Source organism: Humulus lupulus, chromosome 1 (assembly GCF_963169125.1).
Source record: "Humulus lupulus chromosome 1, drHumLupu1.1, whole genome shotgun sequence".
NCBI lineage: Eukaryota > Viridiplantae > Streptophyta > Magnoliopsida > Rosales > Cannabaceae > Humulus > Humulus lupulus.
The window spans coordinates 251,903,275-251,925,979 of NC_084793.1; the positions used below are offsets into that span (position 1 = coordinate 251,903,275).

At 40.3% G+C, this 22,705-nt stretch overlaps 1 protein-coding gene and 1 non-coding gene across 2 annotated transcripts; one reads left to right on the forward strand and one right to left on the reverse strand.

The window, feature by feature from the left end:
• Positions 1 to 20,645: 20,645 nt before the first annotated feature.
• LOC133813140 (small nucleolar RNA R71) lies at positions 20,646 to 20,752 on the reverse strand. Its single transcript, XR_009884181.1, has one exon. It is a non-coding gene; the product is annotated as a small nucleolar RNA R71 (small nucleolar RNA).
• A 616-nt stretch (positions 20,753 to 21,368) lies between these two features.
• LOC133832349 (uncharacterized) lies at positions 21,369 to 22,322 on the forward strand. Its single transcript, XM_062262710.1, has 2 exons — positions 21,369 to 22,016; positions 22,083 to 22,322. Exons 1-2 carry the CDS (start codon positions 21,369 to 21,371, stop codon positions 22,320 to 22,322), a joined length of 888 nt encoding a protein of 295 aa, XP_062118694.1.
• The last annotated feature ends 383 nt before the right edge of the window (positions 22,323 to 22,705 follow it).

Sequence of the window (22,705 nt, forward strand, 5' to 3'; positions counted from 1 at the left end):
GACTTGGAGCCCTGCAATCAAACCATATACGGCTTCTCTGGAGAAGGACTCGCTCCAGCCGGAATGATCAAACTCCCAGTGACAACGGGTACAGCGCCTGCTTCAAGGACATTACTCGCCACTTTTGTAGTGGTCGATTGTCCTTCAGCGTATAACGCCGTTATTGGAAGACCCATACTGGTTGAACTGAGGGCCATCATCTCCATGTGGCATCTAGCCATGAAATTCCCAACGGACGCAGGGGTAGGATGCGTTTTGGGAAACCAAAGGGAAGCCAGGGAGTGCTATAACGCCTCGATCACAAAGGCAAAAAGTGGAGCATCGAGGAGCGCTACCCCAGAGCGATTGCAGATGATGGAAGACAGACAAACCCAATCAGGTGGAAAAGTCACCAAATAGGGTGTTGCCCAAAGTGAGGATATAGATTTGGATCCTCGCTTTGGGGATTTTGAAGAAAATGTTGGACCCGTCGAGGACCTGGAGGAGGTCCATCTCGATGAAAAAGACCCGACTCGAATCGTAAAGATTGGGAAGAATTTAGAACCTACCGCGAAACAGGCGCTGGTGGAATTCTTGCAAGAGAACCAGGGAGTTTTCGCCTGGTCACATAAAGACATGGTCGGAATAGATCCTGCGGTGATCAGCCATGTCCTGAACATAAACAAAGTCTTTCCACCGGTGCAACAAAAAAGAAGGCTGCTCGATAAAGACAGATCAAGAGCCTTGAAAGAAGAAGTCGAAAGACTTAAAGAAAATGGGTTCATCAGGGTGGCGTTTTATCCATCATGGGTCTCCAATCCGGTATTGGTCCCCAAGCCTAACGGCAAATGGCGGACCTGTGTGGATTTTACAGACCTCAATAAGGCCTGCCCAAAAGACTGCTTCCCACTCCCGAGGATCGACCAGCTAGTCGATGCAACCGCTGGGCATGAGACCCTTTCGTTCATGGATGCGTATTCAGGCTACAATCAGATCAGCATGCATCCCCCTGATGAGGATCATACCAGCTTTCGGACCGATACGGGCTTATATTGTTACAAAGTAATGCCCTTTGGACTGAAGAACGCAGGTGCAACTTACCAACGATTGGTCAACCACATGTTCAAGGAGCTGATCGGAGTAAGCATGGAAGTATATGTGGATGACATGCTGGTAAAGTCCAAGAAGGCTGAAGGACATGTGAAGGATTTGCAAAGGTGCTTTGATGTGTTAAATAAGTACCATATGAAGTTGAATCCCCTCAAATGTTCCTTCGGAGTCGGGTCAGGAAAGTTTTTGGGATTTATAGTGAATTCAAGGGGAATCGAGGCCAACCCCGACAAGATAAAAGCCCTCATCGATATGAAGTCGCCAGAAAAGATCAAGGATGTCCAAAGCCTGACCGGAAGGATAGCTGCCCTTAGTAGATTCATCTCAAAATCAACTGACAAGTGCGTTCCATTCTTCAATCTACTTAGGGGAAATAAAAAGTTTGAATGGACGGAAGACTGCGAGCAAGCATTCCAGACAGTAAAGGCTCATATGTCGCAACCTCCTGTCCTATCAAAACCAATGGAAGGAGAGACTTTGTATATTTATCTGGCGATTACCGAAGTTGCTGCTAGTGCGGTACTGATACGGAAGAAGAAGGCGTGCAGAAAGCTGTTTACTACGTCAGCAAAAGGCTGATCGGTGCAGAATTAAAATACCCACCGATCGAAAGATTAGCGTATTGCCTAATTCTAGCTTCCCGAAAGTTGCGACCGTACTTCCAAGCCCATCCTATCACGGTTTTGACCGACCAGCCCCTTCGGCAGGTCCTCCAAAAACCTGAGGCGGCTGGACGACTGTTAAAATGGGCGGTCGAATTGGGACAGTTCGACGTGACTTATTCACCGCGAGCAGCAATAAAAGGGCAAGCCTTAGCCGATTTTATTGCGGAGTTCACCGAACTCCCCAGCAACGAGTTGTGCGAGAAACCTGAGGCGCCCATGCCTCAAGACAAAACTCCTTCGTGGAAACTATTCACAGATGGATCATCTAATGAATCTCACGCTGGAGCGGGAGTGATATTGATAACGCCCGAAGGGCATCGATTTCACTGCGCAATCAGGTTTGATTTCGCAGCGTCAAACAATGAAGCGGAATACGAAGCACTCCTCGCTGGACTGAAAATGTCCAGGGAGATGAACATAAAAGCGCTCGATATTTTCAGCGACTCTCAGCTGGTCGTGAATCAAGTCCTGGGAGAATATCAAGTGCGAGGGTTAAAAATGATGGCCTACCTTAATAAAACAAAAGATTTGCTAGCACAGTTTGCAAAATACACCCTCCAGCTAATTCCGCGAGACCAAAATTCGAATGCAGACGCCTTGGCCAAACTTGCAAGTGCCAAAGATGCTGACACCTTGAACATAGTCCCGGTAGAGAGATTAAGTGAACCAAGCATTGATGCAGCCGAAGCCAGCATGGAAATTCGAGTAGAAGATACATGGATGGCACCTTACTTGGAGTATCTGACAAATGGGACATTGCCAGTAGATAGAAACAAAGCCAGAACTCTACAAAGACAAGCTGCTAGGTACATACTGCTCGACGGTGTTATGTACCGAAGAGGGTATTCAATGCCACTGCTCAGGTGCATTACATCAGAAAAAGCTAAGGAACTCATGAAAGAGGTGCATGAAGGCTTCTGCGGAGATCACGCTGGGGGGCAGAGTTTGGCGAAAAAAATTCTTCGACAGGGCTATTTTTGGCCAACGATGAACGAGGATTCAATGGAGTACGTACGAAGGTGTGATAAATGTCAGAGGTTCTCCAAAATCCCACGAGCAGCTCCAAACGAGCTAAAGCAGATGCAAAGCCCGTGGCCTTTCGCAATATGGGGAATAGATTTAATTGGATCACTACCGACAGGAAAAGGAGGAGTAAAGTACGCAGTTGTGGCAGTCGATTACTTTACAAAATGGGTCGAAGCTGAACCACTCGCAACCATAACGACCAAGAAAGTTCTCGACTTTGTCATCAAGAACATTGTGTGCCGGTATGGTTTGCCCAGAAAGATAGTTTCAGACAACGGAACCCAATTTGACAGCGACCTGTTCACCGATTTCTGCGAAAGGCATGGGGTAATCAAGAGCTTTTCTTCAGTCGCACACCCCCAAGCGAATGGGCAAGTCGAAGCTGTAAACAAAACCCTCAAGGACACCCTGAAGAAAAGACTTGAAGAAGCGAAAGGAGCATGGCCAGAACAACTACCGGAGGTCCTCTGGTCATATAGAACATCTCATCGAACAGCCACAGGGCGTACCCCATTTTCCTTAGCCTATGGGTATGAGGCCATGATACCCGTCGAGATAGATCCCCCCTCACATCGGCGTTTAACGTATGATCAAGAGAAAAACAGCCAGCTAATACTGGAATCCTTAGACTCAATTGATGAGATACGAGAAAAGTCTCAACTCCGAGTTGCTGCTTATCAACAAAAAGTCGCCCGGTACTTTAACTCCAAAGTTAAAGAAAGAAGATTCAACGTCGGAGACTTGGTGTTACGACGAGTCTTCTTGAATACCCGCGACCCCACTGCCGGCGTGCTCGGACCTAACTGGGAAGGACCTTACCAGATTGAAGAAGTCCTTCACCCAGACACCTACAAACTTGCACGCTTAAACGGAGATCTCGTTCCACGTTACTGGAATGGAGAACACCTGCGCAAGTATTATCAATAAACAACCCTTCTTAAAGGACTGGCTTGTTCAAATTTTCCCCATTAATTTTTACAAGTTTTGCAAAGAGGGTTAGCCACGGTGTATGGCTAACTGCTCGTATATGTAAGATTCTGTTTCAGAATCATTCGTAAAGACATGATTAGTCCATTTTTAATACGAAATTATAAGGGACTGTGCTCAGCCAGTCGTTCTTGCCAAAATTTGTGAATTTACATTTACAAGTATTTGTTCATTACATGTGTTGTTTTGCTGTATTACAAGTATCATTCTTCCGCGCGAACAGTAATGTTCGAACAGGCCATGGTCAAGGCAAGTGACCAAGGACCTAAGAGCTCCTCGATCACTTGGGGGGCATATAAGACACATCGATAGCAAAGCATACTCTCAAGGTATGTAAACACATGAACAAAATGAGTGAAAGCATGCTTCAAGTACTTAGAGTATTTTTTCAAAATATATGATGCCAAAGTACTATGCTAAGTTCGGTCATACGGACAAACGTTATAATAAGTAAAAATATTATAACACCAAGAGTTAAGCTTTTACACCGCAAGCATTGCTGCTTGGATGTAATTGTTCAAACAAAAAGATTTACTGCCCGTGCAGCAAAGTTTAAAAAGAAATTATTGTCTTTACATTGCGACCCGTGGGTCGCGTGTTTAAAAAGAAAGAAGAACAGCTAAATAAATTAAGAGGCATGGGGGGCAGGAGGATCCTGGGCAACAACCTGGTCAGTCTCTTCCTCGATGGTTTCTTCGTCCAAACCAACGACGCTTGGGGTTGCAGGAGTCGCAGCTCTCGCCTCCTCTTCAGCCAGTTGAGCAGCACACCGAGCCAACTCCGCAACTCTGACCTCCTCTGAAAGGTAGCTGAAGTCAGCACCCTGATTATGTTTCCAAAAGTTATAGAAACATCGGAGTGTCGCCCTCTTATACTTTTCCAGATTCTTGGAGTTGTCGAGCTCCGACTGCCGCACCTTGCCCTCGAGAGTGGCAATAGTCTCGTCCTTAGACTTGACTACCCCCTCCAGATGCTTGATCTCGCGGAGATGAGTTTTATTGTACGACCGGTACTCTTCCCTCAGCTTAACCGCTGCATCTTTAGCAGCTTCAGCCGCAGACAGTTTGGTCACCGCTGCATCCCGCTCTTGGACCACCGTCCCCAACACCTTAGCATGTTTGGCTTCAGCAGCCGAAAGCTCCTCAGCCGCCTTCACCTGATGTTTCTCGAGAACTTTAGCCTCAATCTGCTCAAAGTAGGCCTGGGCTCGGGTACGAGCAGTAATGGCAGAAAGTAAGGCCTGTAAACGAAAGAAAAAGAAGTCAAGACTTATCACGAGAACTGAAAAAACAAAGACTCGAGAAACAGAGAAATACTTACGCTGGAGATCTTGTTCAGAGTCCTGTTCAGGATCTGATCGACTGGTAGCTCTACAGCTTGGATCATGGCAGCCCCAACACGCTCACCTCTGCCAATCCGTTCAATTCGATCCTTAGCGGATCGAATGGTATGGCTCACGAGCCTGGCCTCATGAGCCTCTTCGCGAGAAAGATGCTCCCTAGCAGGCGCAGGTGGAGGATTGGACCGAGCAGGGGTGTTTTGCTGTTCAGAAGGAGCTGGAGGAGGGGTAGGAGTTCGCCCAGTTGGCGCAGGACTTTGCCCGGTTGGAGTACCCTGAGGAGGGTCTTCTGGTCGACTCTTCTTGGCTGAAGGGCCTCGACTGGTTTCACCAGTTCGTTTCTTTGACCTCCGTTGAAGTTGAGGGACTTCCTCTTCCTCTTCGGCCTGGTACATGTCAAAGATATTGGGAGTCGACATATCTGCATGAAAATAAACACAAGAGGTTAATAAGGGAAGAAAAAGGTGGAAAAAAGTAATACAACAGAAAGAAGATAATAAAGTGAATACCCGAGCTACAACTACTGGTTGCTATACTATTGACTCTATTAATCATATACTCATTTTCTGGCATGAAGAAGTTTGGCCCTAGATTTGGAGCATATGTAAAGTTGCCATCCCCGTCAAACATGTGACAGGGGATTGGCAGACCATTTAAAAGCGAAATAACGTTACCATTGTCATCAGAAGACTCTTCCAAGTCAACAACTGGTTCTTTGGCCTTTTCTTTCCCCTTGCCTTGGGGAGCAGAAGGCCTTTCTGCAGAAGGGCTGCCCGTGGGTTCCCTGATCGTAACTCCTGTTGGCCTCCTCCTTGGAGAGGGCACAGGAAATTGCTGCTCGGGAACCCCCCCAGCAGTGGGTTCGTCCGTTTCGGACCCTCTATTGTCATGGCGAGGATCCAGAAGGCCAGACGACCTCAAATTCTTTTCTTGTGTCAAGGTCTTGACACATTTGGTAGCAGCAGACATCTTGGCCAGAATGTCAGACCTCGACACCATATCTGGTGTTGGGGTCGGGCGCAACCAGGGGCCTGAAAAGCAAGTCGAGTTTGAGAAATGACGAAAGGAAATACTCTATGATAAAGTATCGACCAAGGCAAAGACAAAATTGTACCTCCTCTCGCGAAAGCCAAGTTGTTGCTGGATATATCCGGAGTAAAGAAGTACTCCTTGTTGTAATGTCCCACGTTTGATATGTGGGTGGTGCCACTCAAAAACGTCCGGCCAGTTTCCTGATGGCAGAAGTGAAAAAAGCCCGTCCCGTTGTGTTGAGGATTGGACTTAAGGTCAAAGAGGTAATTAACCTCATGAGGTGAAGGTTCTGGCCACTTGTTAAGTTTGTACAGGACATAGAGTGCAGCCAACATCCTATATCCATTAGGGGTTATTTGAAAGGGAGCGACGCCGAAATAATTGGCCACCCCCACAAAGAAAGGATGAAGAGGGAGATAAGCCCCCGCTTCAATGTGATACCGGGACCAGGCGCTGTTTGCCCCTCCTGGACGGTTAGCCCTCTGCTCCGCAGTAGGGCGTGTAATGGTTACCCCCGTTAGGGGGTATTTTCTGAAGCAGTTCGCGACCATCCAAGGGGTCATCGAACTGGCTGGAGGGGTGTACCACTCGACATCAGGCGGATTGCGATGACGAGGACGAGCCCTAGTTTGGATATTGGGGTCAGGAGTAATATTCTCTCGACCACTGGTCGAGGGAGCCCCAGCCTGCGAATCAGGCTGGGCAGAAGGAGAAGGGTTACTTTCAGATTCGGGCCTTTTCTTGCCAAAGGATTTTGAACGGGCCATAGAAGGAGAAGGGTGCGGTCTGGAAGAGGCTCGTGAGAAGGGTATCTGGTGGATGCGATCGGCTAGTTGTTCTTCTCCCTCGAGCAGTTGGGCAAGGAGGTCGTCGTCGATGGGTCTCTCACCTCCCCACAAATCTGGCATTAAAATCTGCAAACAGAAGAATGGGGAGGCGAGGTCAGAGGGATCTAGGAGATTCTTAAAGTAACGCTGATCGAAGTATAAAAGCTAAGCTTTTATATAACAGCATTCTAACTAAGTCTCTCTGCGCAAACAGTTTAAAAAGCGGACCAAAAGGGTGAAAGTGAAAAGTTTTCTTGAAAAGCTTTTTCGACTCCCCTCACAACGGGAAGAAATTATTTCCAACTTGATTAAAAAATCGAAATGCTACTTCGATCCTACGTCCTAAAAAGTGCTAATCCTGGGTTTTAAACCTACTCAAAAGCATACTTTGACTACAAAAAACATCTTATCTACAGGCGTTCAAAAAACCAGAAACCAAGAGATTCAAACAGTACACCATTTAAAAGCATGCACCACGAAAGGTTAGAAGCATGGAGTTTCTGAGTAACTTACCAAGGAAAGTGGTCGTGAAGATGGAAATGAGAGTTTCAGAAGTCAATGAGCCCACCGTCTGATCCTACAGCACGAAGGAAGGTTCGCCGGAGACAGTAAAGCTCTGGTTTTTAGGGTTTTTCGACAAAGAGATGACGTGCGTAAAAAGGAAGGAAATGGCTCAAGTAACCTTATATAAGTTTGTCTTTGGTAATCAAAAGGCGTGATCATTAGTTTTCCATTTTCGAAGTATGGGGAAGCGTAATGGCCGTCAAAATTGTTTCTGGGAAACTGAAAAGCCTTGATTAGACAGGAGTGGTTTGCTTTTTTCAAGAACGCACGAAGGGCTCTGACACGTCAGGAGGGGTTACCGAAGGGTCGTTCGCTCAAAGTTTATTTACTGTTCGTAGTAAATAAACTTTGGGGGGCAAATGTTATCCAATAAATTAGCATTTGTGACGTGGCGAATAATCTCTTGACACGTGCCTGACACCTGGAGCGTCTGCTAGAGTATCGACCAGGAGACACACCAGAAGCAGGACAGACCTGTTTTTACCACGACCAGACTGGTCGGTGGTTCCGCTGGCAAAGCAACATTTATGGAAAGATCTTATGTATCCCGAATTTATTTCATGCAATCTACTGAATATCCCATGATTCAGGGGATAATATCTGTAACAATATTGGGCAACCCTCCATGAGCCTATAAAAAGCAGGAGATGGCTCATGGGAAGGGACCTTTTTGGCAGCCCAAAAACCATAGAAATATAGAAATTATCTGTGAAAACTAGTATTGTTTATGAGGAGTGTTGAAACTCATTGAGCCCAAGCTCTCTGATCACACTTTTGTTCCCATATCAATATCATTCTAAGTGGATGTAGGTCATTACCAGATTTTGGGGCCGAACCACTATAAATTACTGTGTTTTCTTTACTTTTGTCATTACGTTATTATCTATACATATTCGTCTATATCATTCATATTTTGACTCCGTGTCAGTTGGCTAAATCGAGGGTCAACACCTGTCACTAAGACATTTCCTTGAGTCAGCTTGGTAAATTCATCAATTTTTGCTGCTAACACTGTGGAGTTGTAGTATTTATCCTTAAACACTTGTTTAAATTTGTCCCAATTCATAGTGTTAACATCCTGTGATTGCTCCACTACCTCCCACCAAATCCTAGCATCTTTTCTCAGCATGAAGGATGCACACACCACTCATTCAATGCCTTGAACTCCCATCATGTTCAAGATCCTCTCCATCCCACTAATCCATTCCTCAGCCTAGACCAGATCGGTGCTACCTTCAAGAACTGACAGTTGTTGCTTTCATAATCTTTCAAACAAGGGCTCCATACGATTCTCCGCAACTGGTAACCTTGCAATGGCAGGTGGCTGCCTTTCCACTGGTGCTTCAGGCCTTGCCGATGACCCAGCTTGCTGCCTCAATTGATTGATCTTTGTGTTCTATCTTTGAATAGTCTCTTCCATTCTCGCAAAACGTGCCTCCCATCCTTGTGGTGGTTCGCGCTATGTTCCATTCACTGTTGCTCTTCCCCTACCTCGGCCACGTCTTACTCTAACTAATCTATGAAGGGGCATTCTCAATTTCCTGAATCACACACGTAAATAACTTATAATGAAAAGGGAGTTACTGCGGTAAAGGGATCATTATAAGATAGCGCTAAGTACATAAATGTGTATTAGCAAAAAGCAAAAATTTATAAGTAAACTTTAATCGCTTACAGTACAGTGAGTCGAGTTCGTCCTTGGCGATGAACTTTAAATGTTAGGGTTTACCATAGATTTTTTAGGACCGTTTTTCTCTGATACAATATTGTAACGTCCCGATTTCCCGAGATGTTACTTAGAGAGTCTGTTTAGAATAATAAACAAATAAATACTTTAAGACACTAAAATAAAATATGTATTTAATTTTTTTTTACAAACAATGAGATCTCATTATTTAAAAATAAAAATGTTGGATGCTAGGTTTAATAACAACAATGTAAATAAAATAGTCGTTCAAGTATGAAATTAAAACATGACATTTATTTAAAAGAAAAACATAAAATAACTCGAGCCTAGCCCCTAACATGTTCTACCCATGCCTCGAGCCTGCACCACTCACTGCTTCGCTTTTCCTTTACCTACACGCAGAGTACTCGTGAGCTAACACCCAGTAAAAAGAGCTATGTAGGACATAACTCCCAAACTATAAAAATAAACTTTCAACTAAACATAAACAAACATCATAAACATAATAATCGTCGTGCAATATATAAACACAATATCACACTAACATAATGCGTGTTATGCACACACACATAAATACTAACAAGTCATGTTGATCGGACATGAAATGTAATCTGTCTTGCCTGCGCTTTACTAACACTCGGCATTCCCACAATGGCACCTAGTCTAGCCTGCGTTGTACTCACACTCAGCCGTTCCCTCGAGACATCATTGCCCTGCCTGCACTGTACTCACACTCGACAGTTCTGTGGTGGCATCATATTATCCTAAGTTATACACACCCAAGATAATTCTGTTGGGGTTTTATGCCCTAATTAAAACCCAAATTCTTTGTAATCTCATTTTATTATCAATAAAAGAATAGAAATCATTTTTTGACTTGGTCAATCACTTTGCTCACATGTTTTATTTTCATGATTATTTATTTAATATAAACTTCTATTAAATCCCGAGCATATAGCTAATCTTATTTATAGTGACGTAATCACAGTGGAATATAAATATGATTATATGTTCAAAAATAAGGTAGTCCTAAGATTAGTCAGTGCACCGGATTTGCACTGACTTGCCAATCTACGATATGATCTACTTACACATTACAGTGTTATGTTCTTTCCTAAACATTAGCAAAGTAGAAAAGATCGGATGTATTTGTTACATTGGACAGGACCGATATTGACAGTTGATAAGATAAGTAAACATACAGTTATTATCTATTCTAGTCATATCATATAGTTGACCATAGGTCAATTCAATCTCAATTCTGAGTGGTTAGTATTCTAACTGATTGTATTATTTGAGTTCTTTGACTTGTTCGTTACCAGCTTACCCTACGGACTAGCGCATACTTACATCTTGGGAACTCGGTAGTATAATTGAGTGGGAGTGTTAATCATAGATATGAACATCTATAGCTTCTGATGAAGAAGTGAAACGATGGTTTCCTTTTAGTTTGGTTCAAGGTGTTAAATGATAGAGATCTCATTTCAGTAATTAAATTAGTTTACTGAAATATCATTTACAAGGAACTAAGTGTTTTAAGGATAAAATACAATGAGGGGTAAAACAGTATTTTAGTCCTATCTCATTGTAGACCGTCTATAGAGGATTGAGTGACAATTATGGTTGTAACAATGGATAATTAATAGCGTATCTATATTTGTTATAGAGCGTTCTATGAATTCAAGAGTGCAATTCCAAGTCTATAGTGGAGTCACGAGGAATTAATAAGTTAGTAAATTTATTTGTTAGATTTATGATAACTTATTGGAGCTTGATTTCATAGGCCCATGGTCCCCATTGTACCTTGGATAAAATCATCTAGATAGTCTCAATTAATTGATTTAATCATCAATTAGAATTATCAAAGTTGACCAGGTCAATTTTGGATAGTTTCACAGAGTTGTGTAATTTTGAGAAGAAAAGAGAAATTATGGCAGATTTATTAATTAAGATAAATTGGTATCTAAATTAATAAATAAATTTAAATCAAGGTTCAAATTATAAATAATTAATTTGATAAAGGATTTAAATAATTATTTAATTAATTAAATCAATAGAAAATAATACAGGCCTTGATTTTAAGTCCAATGGGCTTATAATCAAATGAGAAATTTCACGGGCCTATAGCCCATGATAATTTCGACCTAGAGCTTCAAAATGGCTGTTATTTTATTGATTTTTTAATTAAATTAAATGGCCTAATTGAGTCTATAAAAGGAGTGCTTATAGAGAAGTTAAAAAAGGGTTTTTGATAAGTCAGATTTTCTGATAGTTTTATATTCTCTCTAAACACAAGTCCTTTTCTAAGCCTCTTTGTATTTTCTCTTCTTCTCTCTATATCTATCTCATGTGTTGAGAATTTCCCACACTAGTCTAGGTGGTTCTAAGGATACATTGGAAGATCGTGAAGAAAATAGAAGATCGGTTCAGTTTCTTGATAATACTCTGCGACAGAAAGGATACAAGAGTTAGAGAAACTGAAGGAAGGACTCTTAATTCCGCTGCGTATACTGTAAGTATTCTATTTTTGTTTCTCTTTGAATTCAATTTTAGAAACATGTTTTAGGCTATCTCGTATTAATTTGTTTAATATTAGATATACATGAAAATAAATAAAGATCCTGTATAAGTTTTTTCTAACAAATTCCTGCAAGGGTCATACTCACACAAGCAGCTAGAATCTAGTAGCACACCTACTCTATCATCTAAGCATGTCTACTAACTAAAATCACTAGCATTATCCTCATGCTAGTCAATCTAATGCAACAATTAATGTCACAAATATAATTACATAATTAAACAAATAAGAAAACAAGGTTGTACGCATGACGTACATCCTGTGCGCAGATGTCCACTTTTCCTACCATAAGCAGTGCATTGTCCGCTGACGTGTCCCGAACCACTTGATGTGTCACCTTGATGACCACTAGCTCCTAAACGTTCAATATTACGACGATAATTTAGGGAAAATAAAATTAGGTGTTAGGGTTTTATTTAAAAACCATAATTATCGAAATAATTTAACTATGCAATTTTAACGTGCATGACACATAAATTAAAATTATTTTTCACAAAGGTTCGAACCATAATGTCACCTGTACAAACAAGGATGTTTCTAACGTAAAGCATGAATTCATATAAATACATTTTACATGAAAAGTTACCAAAATGTCCTTTAATATCATAATTACATAAATGACTCAATAATTTTCTAAAGATTATCATATGACAACAAAATTTAACAACCAACTTTCCAAAACCCTAAATAATCAGCAAAGGCTCATATAAGACCAGAAAAATAATTTTTTAACATTTATGAATTGTTTTTCCTCAATTTCCCAAATAAAACCCAAATAATCCAAAAAAATAATACAACAAGCCCAAAATTCAAACCAAACATGCAGAACTGTTCAAAAATCCAAATTAAACTTATAAAATTATGTCATAATTTTCTCGACAAAATAACTATTTTTCTTAAGTAATTTAATAAATAACTAATTAATTCAAGAAAATTAGATAAATAATTAGAAAATAGAATCTATCTATACAGACCGGTTTATACACTCTACAGTAACACACAAAAATTACCTTTAGAACAACATCATTAATATTTTTCATAATTAAAATATAGAATAATCCAAATAAATCATAAAACTTACATAAATGATATAAATTAGAAATAAAAATTATAGAGAGCCTTAGAATCTCATTCGAATATGTTAAATAATTTTTCCACATTTATTTCCTTAAATCAAATATTTGAAAGAGAATAATTGGAGAAAATGATCAAACATGATCAAAACTTAAATATATTTACACAAATCCAGTTTAAATCATACAGAAATAATTCAAACATAAAATCATATTTTTCTGAACAAAAGATATTTTTCAAAATTAATCTCTATTTTAACATAAAAAAATCATAGCAATTAAAGGAAAAATCATAAAAGTACCAAACTAGTTGGAAAATGCTCTAAACTTAATTTACTAGTTTTTAAGAATGAAAACCTAAACAAAACACCTTCAGAAATACCCAAATCGGGTTCGCCAGAGCTCATGTTGGTGTTCCTTCTTCTCTAGCGCCGGAGAGCCTAGGGCTTCGTTTTGGCTGCGTTTCGTCCCGCTCTTTCGCTTGCCAAGTGACCCCCTCTATCCAGCACCTCAAAGAAACAATTCCCAGCTCAAGAAAATGGTTGGAAGCCCTCCGTTCGAAGTTGTCTTCGTCAAGTCCAAGGTACCGCCTACAATGGAACTAAAAATCGCTTTTCTTGCCCTGTAATGTTTCAGCCCATTTCTTTCACGTTAAAAGTGATCCTAGGGGACCCCTAAGCTTGTACACAAGCCTCCACGAACCCATAAACAACCCAAATGTAACATCCCAAATTTCCTAATAAGGCTTAGGGCCTTGATTAGGGGGGTCGGAATGGCAAATAATGGAATTATGTGATATTATGTGCAATTATGTGATTACATGCATGATTATGTGAGTTATATTATTATATGAGGATAATTGCATGCATGTGGGCCAACTTCTTTCTAGAAGGGCATTTTTGTAATTTTGTCCATTGAGAGCGTAATTGTATATTTATGTGCATGTATGTGATATATGGATGAGACCACATTATTATGTGGATATGCTTGAACTATTCGACATGAGACGATCTTAGGATGTAAGTTAGGAGTTTGGTCATAACAGGATTAATTACTGGGCTCGGGGTGAGCCAAAGGGTAAATTGGTGTTTAGTACATTACTGAGAATGAGCGAGTAATTGGATATGATTTAATAATTATTTGAGGATATTGAGAATAATGGGAATTGGAGGACATTAATTATGATTGACGGGATAGGTGGGCAATGACAATTTTTCCCTTGTTGACTTTGAGGAATTAAAATGGCCCTAGGGGCATTTTGGTCATTTTGACCATTGGATATGCTTAAGGTTAGAAGGCTATAGAGGGTTTAATGCTGAAAAACAGAGGGTTCTCTTTCTCTCTCTCTCTCTCTCAATTATTTCCTCTTCTTTCTGAGTTGGGATTTTGAATCAAGCAAGAGATTTGAGGCTTAGGGATTAAAGCTTGAGAGATTAGGCTAGTGATCAGCAGCTGAAGGGGGTTCAATTCGTAATTGAGGTAAGGATTTTAGCTTGAAATTTCTGAGTTTTTACTCTGTTTTTGAGATAGTTTGTAAGCTTGAGATTATGATCTTAGAGGTGGATATTGGTTGGTGTTTTAAGTGGTATTATGTTTGGGTTTCAATGTTTGAATGGTGATAAGGTTGAGGTGATGATTAATTATGTTATTGGGATTGGTTTGATGAGTTTTGATTGAAGTTTAGATTGAGAAGTTTGCAGGGGAGCTGGGTTCGTGGGCTCAAGTCGCGACCAAGTTCATGCAAGTCGCGACTTGAAGGTATTCCAAAGCCTCCCTTGGGCTCTGTCAAGCAGGCGCGCAGCGACCCACAAGGTTGAGTCGCAGCCCGCCCCTGGCACACAGGCAGAGGACTTCTCTGACTTGGGGGCGCGCTGGAACCCTTGGGGACAGGTCGCAGTCCACCTGTCTTCCATGTTCCATGTTGGTTTTTAATGGGTTTTAAACGTGGATTTCCAATTCTCAAGGCTCGGGATCGAATCTATTAACCGTTTTGGTAGGATTCGAGGTCTCGGGAGTGGGGTTTTAGACCATGAACCTTTTATTATTCATTATATTGATGGGATTTCATATTTGGTTTTGATTAGGTGACCACTAAGGGACCTAAGGACAAGATCGTTCTCAAGGGTCGTTCTTCATTTATATTTCACTCAAGCCAGTGGTAAGAAAATTGCACCCAGTATATGATGCATGCGATACATGTGACTATGGCATGACATGAATGTAAAATATAGAATTTTCCAGAGCTTCAGTCTCTGTAATTGTGCATGATTATAATTATGCTTGTGATTATTGATTAAGCATGTTGAATGCTTATAACTGCATATTTGACATATGATATATGTCTATTTTCATTACCTCATTGAGGAAGCACTGACTTATTAGTCAGGGAACGACATTGGTGTCAGTATTGATTGTGAAACTGTGATTTATCAGTCAAGATCGACAGTAGTAGTGGGCACTGGTCGTATGGTATTGGCAAATGAGTCAAGAATGGTATTAGAGTATTTATCGCAAGCCGAAATGATTCGATCTAATCAACATGAGCATTAAATTCTTGACTGACCCCAAGGTCGAAGAAAACTAAAGCGTGTGTCTAATCTAAAGGCTAGTTACTTAGAGTCAGGGCTAAAAAGCTCAGATGGCTAAAACGTCACATGGCTTGAGGCGTGGGAGCCCGAGAGACTTATTAGTCATCTACCCCAAAGATAGACTAATTAGTCATCTACCCTAGAGAGAGACTTATTAGTCATCTATACAGAGATAGACTTATTAGTCATCTATAGAGAGATAGATTTATTAGTCAACTATACCGAGAGAGACTTATTAGTTATCTATACAGAGATAGACTTATTAGACATCTATACAGAGAGAGACCTATTAGTCATCTATATAGACATAGACTTATTAGTCATCTATACAGAGATACACTTATTAGTCATCTATACAAACATAGACTTATTAGTCATCTATACAGAGATAGACTTATTAGTCATCTACCTCAAAGAGTAGGACTCCACAATCATTTATTTGTACCTGCTTGCATGCATGAATAGGGTTATTACTTCTAGGCATGCTTGATATGATTTGGTGACACGTTATTAACTGCTTATAAGCATGTTTAAGTTTTCTTGTTGAGCCTCGGCTCACGGGTCCTATGTGGTGCAAGTAAAGGTAAAAGAAAGATGGACCATCCTTGAGTTGGAGAGCTTAGGTGACAATGTGTACATATGCAGCTGCTCGACCACCATGACTGAGGGTTTAAAGAGGAACTAGAGTTAATCCCTATTTTGGCGCTTAGGTCGGCTGGTTGTAAATCTTTTATTGTAATTATCCTTTAAAATATATTTTGGGATCCTAATGTATACAGTAAACTTTTTAGTGAAACGTTGTATCATTGACAAAAAAATTTAACCCTAAACCATTAATCATATTTAGTTACACAATTATGGCCAAATGACTCGTTTAGCGAGTTTAGCACTGTTTAAAATGCATAGCATAGCTGTCCCTGGGTAGTAGGGTGTTCCAACTTTGTATCAAAGCGAACCAAGGTTAAGTGTTCCTGTAGACAAGTTGAGCATGTACACTCCTCACTAAAGACATGCTTCACTTAGGGTATGGTAACTATTTATGTGGTTATGTGCTTAACTGCTTAAATAGAATGTAAATGCTTTACCTGCACGCCTTATTATGGACCATGAGATTCTGTTAGGGATTCGCCCTTGATTATTGATATGATTATATGATTACCTGCTCAGTGAATATATATATGTGTTATTTGCATGCAGAAAGTGAAAGCATGGTATGTATGTTGGAAGAGCAGGGATTATGATTGATGTATGAATGCCATGGGCATGTTTTTAGAACTGCAGTGGGTTGTGAATGTGGTGTGATAAGATTGTTCCCATGGGGAAGGCTTTTGAATATGCTCATTATGTTTAATGTGCCATGTTATTGACTGCAGATTTAATCAAAAGGTATGTACCCAAGATAGTTAATGAGGTTTTGTGGTGGTTATACCGAGGCTGGGAATTACAGCCAGGGCTTGAGTTCTTCACCTGCCCTTCAAAATTGGCAGCAGGTGTTTACAGATATGCAATTAAGATTGTAGAGGCAAGAGGAAGAGATCAGGCGTATAAAACAGCAGCAGGTTCTGTTAGGGAACACCTCTACCTTTGCTATGCCAGGAGTGGCACCAGTATTGGCTCAGCCTAAGGTTGAGAATAGGTGGGAATTTCTTTGTGGAAGATTCCAAGAATATTACCCTCCAGTTTTTTAGGGAGGCCTAGATCCATTCAGAGCTGAGCAATGGATGGGCATGATTAGTTCTATTCTCGACAGTATAGGGATGTTAGGTCATGATAGGGTGATCTGTGCTACATATGTATTGTGGGATGATGCCCGAACATGGTGGGAAGTAGTATCTCAGACATGAGATACAGCTGTGATGGACTAGAAAAAATTTAGGCAGCTGTTTAATGAAAGATATTACTGTGATGCAGCTAAGACTACTAAGATGAATGAGTTTCTGAACCTCGTTCAATGAAATGCAATAGTAACCAAGTATGTTAATAGATTCAATGGGTTGGCCAAGTTTACTTTGATATGGTACCCACGGATGTGGCTCAGAAGGAAAGGATTATCCAGGGATTAAATCCCAAAATAGCTCAGGGCATTAGAATTTCCCCAGTGCATGAAATCTCTGCCTACGCTCAGGTGGTAGGGAAGGCTCTTGCTATTGAGAGCACAAGAAATCAGATTATGAAGGAGAGTGCTGGAGAGCGTAGTGCTCAAGTAGTGATTCCTCCATTGGTTGGATCAGAAAGGGACGGAGATTCCAGTGATTTGGAAAGAAGAGTTATCAATGTATCCGGTACCTCTGGTTTAGAAGAGGGGTTCCGAAGTGTTGCGGTACGCCATCGGAGGAAGAAACAAAATTGGAAGACTTACCCAAAATGCACTCGGTGCAAGAGGCATCATCTGAAGGAATGCCGAGCAAGGGCATGTTTCTTTCGTCGAACGGTTGGGCACTTCATAAAGGATTGCCCAGGACGGAGGACTGATAAACAAAAGGGGGCAGACAGCTAAACTCTAGCTCGAGTGTTCGCTCTAACGCACTCAGAGTCAGAGACTGAGACTGGGGCTGGATCCTTAGCAGTGGCAAGTCAGCTTTCTAGTTCTAATTTGTGTATTGTGCTTACTAGTTTTGGTGCCATGTTGTTCTTTGCTTGTTGCATATAGAGAGGCATAGATTTGATATGCATATTACATTGTTATGTTGTGATGGGAATTTGATAATCTATTGGTAATTTTAAGAGATGAGTTCAATTATTGTGGAGAGAAGACTCATCGGTTGATTTGATAGGGTAGGTTATGACTGACTTCGATATGCCCTTGGATATGGAGTGGTTAGCCAAGTATGGGGCAATGATAGATTGCGAAGAAAGGACGGTAATCCTTGGGCTTGACGGTGAGAAACCTATCTATTTGTTGGCACTGTGCATGGATCTTGTATGTTTATGACATCTTTATTTAGAACTAGAGATCTATTGCAGGAGGATGCACAGAACTCCTAGCTAGTATGGTGGACATCACTTAGGTCGTGCCAGTGGGATCATGATAACTCTTGAATAAATAGTTATTTCATATGCTTTTGAACTTATAATTGTGAAAAAATCATCGGTGATGTTAGTTTATTTTTAGCTTTTGTAGCTAACCTTGATGTTTTCATTATCTTAATTAAGTTTAATTATTATTTTTAGTTTTTAATAGCTATTGGTTTAAAGGTAATAGTTTCATGGATAAATATTCGCACAAGGAATGAACTTACATGTGAAACTATTTTGATTTAATTTTGTTGTTGATGGCTGAATTATCAGGTTTGCTGCAGCAAAACAAAAGCATTTTGATCAGGCAAATTTTGGGCACATGGAACAAGTGGTAGTCAATGAGTAAGCTGGAAATTTTGGCTGAGGTGGCAAGGGTAGAAAGAATTAGTCAACATATTGGAGAAAAAGACAAAAAGAGAAAGGAGGAATTGATGTTTTTGGAGAAAAAAGGGGCATTATGGTACTTTTTGGAAAGGGAGGAGAAAACCTAATATACACAAAAGAGGGTTTCAGTCGTATGAAGCAAGCATCATCCATTTTTGGAAAAGAAAACTAGAAAAAGAGAGGAGAAAATCTCAGAATATCAACAAGGAAGAAGGAGTACAAACAAAGAAAGCTCAAGCATCATTTTGGATTTGTTCTTTCTTCTTTTCCTAATCTTTATTTTATTAATTTCTGAGTTGGATTCTAATCTGAATAATATGGTCTGTTTTGATTGTGAATTAATGTTTATGAACTCAGCCATGAACTAATTTTTAGGTGGCTTGAATTGTTGATGAACCCTATGTTATAGTCTATAAATTTCTTGCACTTTATTCTAGTAAAATCTCCTTTGTTCATTCAACTGTGCTTATATTAATTTCTTGTTGTTGTTTTGCCAGCAATGGCAAGTTATTTAATTATGTTTAATACTGGAAAGATTAAATGTAATGGGAAGAACTTGGATGACACAAGTCATAATCTAGGTTAGGTTATGTTAGCAAGTAACATAGGGACATGTTATTTGCCTTGTGTAACTTTTAAGAATTAAACTTTGATTTGCATTCTTAAATCTGATTTTTCATAAGAATATGTTTAATTCGGTAGAAGAATTAATGTCATAAAGTTTGGGAAAGTTTTATGGCTGTTTAAATGAATTCTTGTTAACCTAGGAGTTTTGCTAGAATAATGTTGCAGCAATCTTTCCGCAAGTTGTTCAGGATGAATAATATAGGGGAATTCAATAATTCAAGTCCATTTTGCAATCCATGTATTTCTCTCAATTTTATTGTTTAGTTCAGTTTTTAATTTCAGCATTTCCATTTTATTTTAATATTTTGCTTAGCCTATAAACAACCCACTTGATTTTTAATTTCTTAAAATTGTTTAGTAATTGTTTTGCTTATTTTTTCTAATTTGCAATCCCTGTGGAGACGATTTACTTATCATTATATTACTTGTGTGATTACGTGCACTTGCGTATTTAAAATTAAATATTAAATTGATCACAACAAGTTTTTGGCACCGTGGCCGGGGATTGGAATTAGAACTTTTAGTAATATCAATTACTTGCAATTTATTTTTTATTTTTTTTCTTTATTGAGCTGACTTTGTTTGCTTGCTCTTGTGTTTCCTCAGGTGATTAACTATATGAACGAGCAAGAAGACATTGAACTAGCTCATATTGACCCTGAGATTGAAAGAACAATTAGAAGAAGACTAAGGGAACAACGGGCTCAAAATCGCCTTAATATGGCTGAAGAGGTTGAAGGAGTTGAGGGTGCTAATAATGTCACTAACACAATTGCTATGGTTGATGATAGAGAGAGAGTCATAAGGGAGTATGCTGCTCCCATGTTTAATGAGCTCAATCCGGGCATTGTTAGGCCTGAAATTCAAGCACCCCAATTAGAGTTAAAGCTCGTTATGTTCCAAATGTTGCAAACAGTGGGCCAATTTAGTGGGCTGCCTACTGAGGATCCTCATCTTCATCTTTGTTCATTTTTGGAGGTGAGCGATTCTTTTAAGCTACAAGGAGTGACTGACGAGGCCCTAAGGTTGAAATTATTCTCTTTCTCTTTAAGGGATCGAGCTAGAGCTTGGCTCAACACCCTACCTCCCGACTTGGTGACTACATGGAATGAGTTGGCTGAAAAATTCTTTATGAAGTACTTCCCTCCTACCAAAAATGCCAAGTTTCGCAATGAAATTATGTCATTTCAGCAGCTGGAAGATGAATCATTTTGTGAAGCTTGGGAGAGATTCAAGGAGTTATTGAGAAAGTTCCCACACCATGGGATCCTGCATTGTATACAAATGGAAACTTTCTACAATGGGCTAAAATCTTCCACACGTATGGTGTTAGATGCTTCAGCTAATGGGGCTATTCTCTCTAAGTCCTACAATGAAGCCTATGAGATTTTGGAGAGGATAGCTAGCAACAATTATCAATGGTCCAATGTTAGAGCCTCAACAAGTCGAAAAGTGGTTGGTATACTTGAAGTTGATGCATTGACAGCTCTGACCGCTCAAGTTTCTTCAATGACTAACTTTCTCAAGAACATGAGTTTGGGGGGAATGGTACAACCAGCTGCTATGGGACAAGTTGCCGATGTATCTTGTGTTTATTGTGGAGATGGGCATGCATTTGAGAGTTGTCCTTCGAATCCCAATTCAGTTTGTTATGTGGGGAATCAAAATGCCAACCAAAATAACCCATATTCGAACTCTTACAATCCGGGGTGGAGGTAGCATCCAAACTTCTCATGGGGGGGTCAAGGCGCTAGTTCAAGCGGAGCACCAATGCAAAACAAGACTACATATCCACCGGGGTTTTCTCAACAACAACCAAGAGCTCAACCACCTCCTCCTCGAGTGTCGCAATCAAGCTCGTTGGAGAGTTTAATGAAAGAATATATGGCGAAGAATGATGCTGTGATTCATAGCCAAGCGGTATCCTTAAGGAACATAGAAATTCAAATGGGGCAACTAGCTAATGAGCTAAGGAATAGACCACAAGGCATCTTGCCTAGTGATACTGAAAATCCAAGGAGAGACGGTAAAGAGCAATGCAAGGCGTTCACTTTGAGGTATGGTAAAAATCTGGAATTGACCGAGGAGAATTGTAAGAGAAACAGCGAGCCCACTTCAATCCAAAGTAGTGTGGACAAGGGAGACAAAACTGTGAATTCGAAAAATTCAAATGTTGATCCTGAACCAATTGTTGTAGCAATTCCTCATCAAAATGCAACAGAGAAGCCAATGAGCAAGCCACTTCCACCATTTCCTCAACGTTTTCAAAAGAAGCAACAAGATGGTCAATTCCGAAGATTTTTGGATGCTTTGAAGCAACTCCACATCAACATACCATTGGTCGACGCTTTGGAAAAAATGCCTAATTATGTGAAGTTCTTGAAGGATATTTTGACAAAGAAGAGGAGGCTTGGTGAATTTGAAACAGTTGCTTTGACTGAAGGTTGTAGTGTTATATTGAAGAATAAAATTCCTCCAAAGTTGAAGGATCCGGGCAGTTTCACAATTCCAATTTCTATTGGGGGACGAGATGTTGGTAAAGCTCTTTGTGATTTGGGAGCTAGTATTAATTTGATGCCCATGTCAATTTTTAAGAAGTTGGGAATTGGAGAAGCAAGGCCAACTACACTCACCTTGCAATTGGCTGACCGTTCTATGGTGCATCCGGAGGGAAAGATTGAAGACGTCCTAGTACAAGTTGACAAGTTCATTTTTCCGGCAGATTTCATTATTCTTGACTATGAGGAAGACAGGGATGTACCGATCATTTTGGGGAGACCATTTCTTGCCACTGGGAGGACAATTATAGATGTTAAAAAAGGAGAGCTCACCATTTGAGCTCAAGATGAACTAGTCACATTCAAGGATTTTAATCCTATACGCTCTCCTAATGAAGTTGAAGCTTGTTTGGCCATAAGGGTTTCTAACTTCAAGTTGATTGAAAAGATGCATGGAAAGTATAGCAATGGAGTCAAGAAAAAGGTCCATTTTGAAGAAATTGAGAAAGGTGGGGAGCCATGGATAAGTAAGGAAGAAGAACCATCTCATTCTCCAAAGCTACCGAGGAAAAAGAAGAAGAAAAAGAAACATAGTAGAAAGCCTCAATCACAAATGTTGGAAGTTGGGAATAGAGTATTTTTCTCAAACTCTCTAATGAAATCAAGGTGTGATGGTGGGTTCTTAGTGAGCAAGGTGTTTCCCAATGGTGTAGTGGAATTATA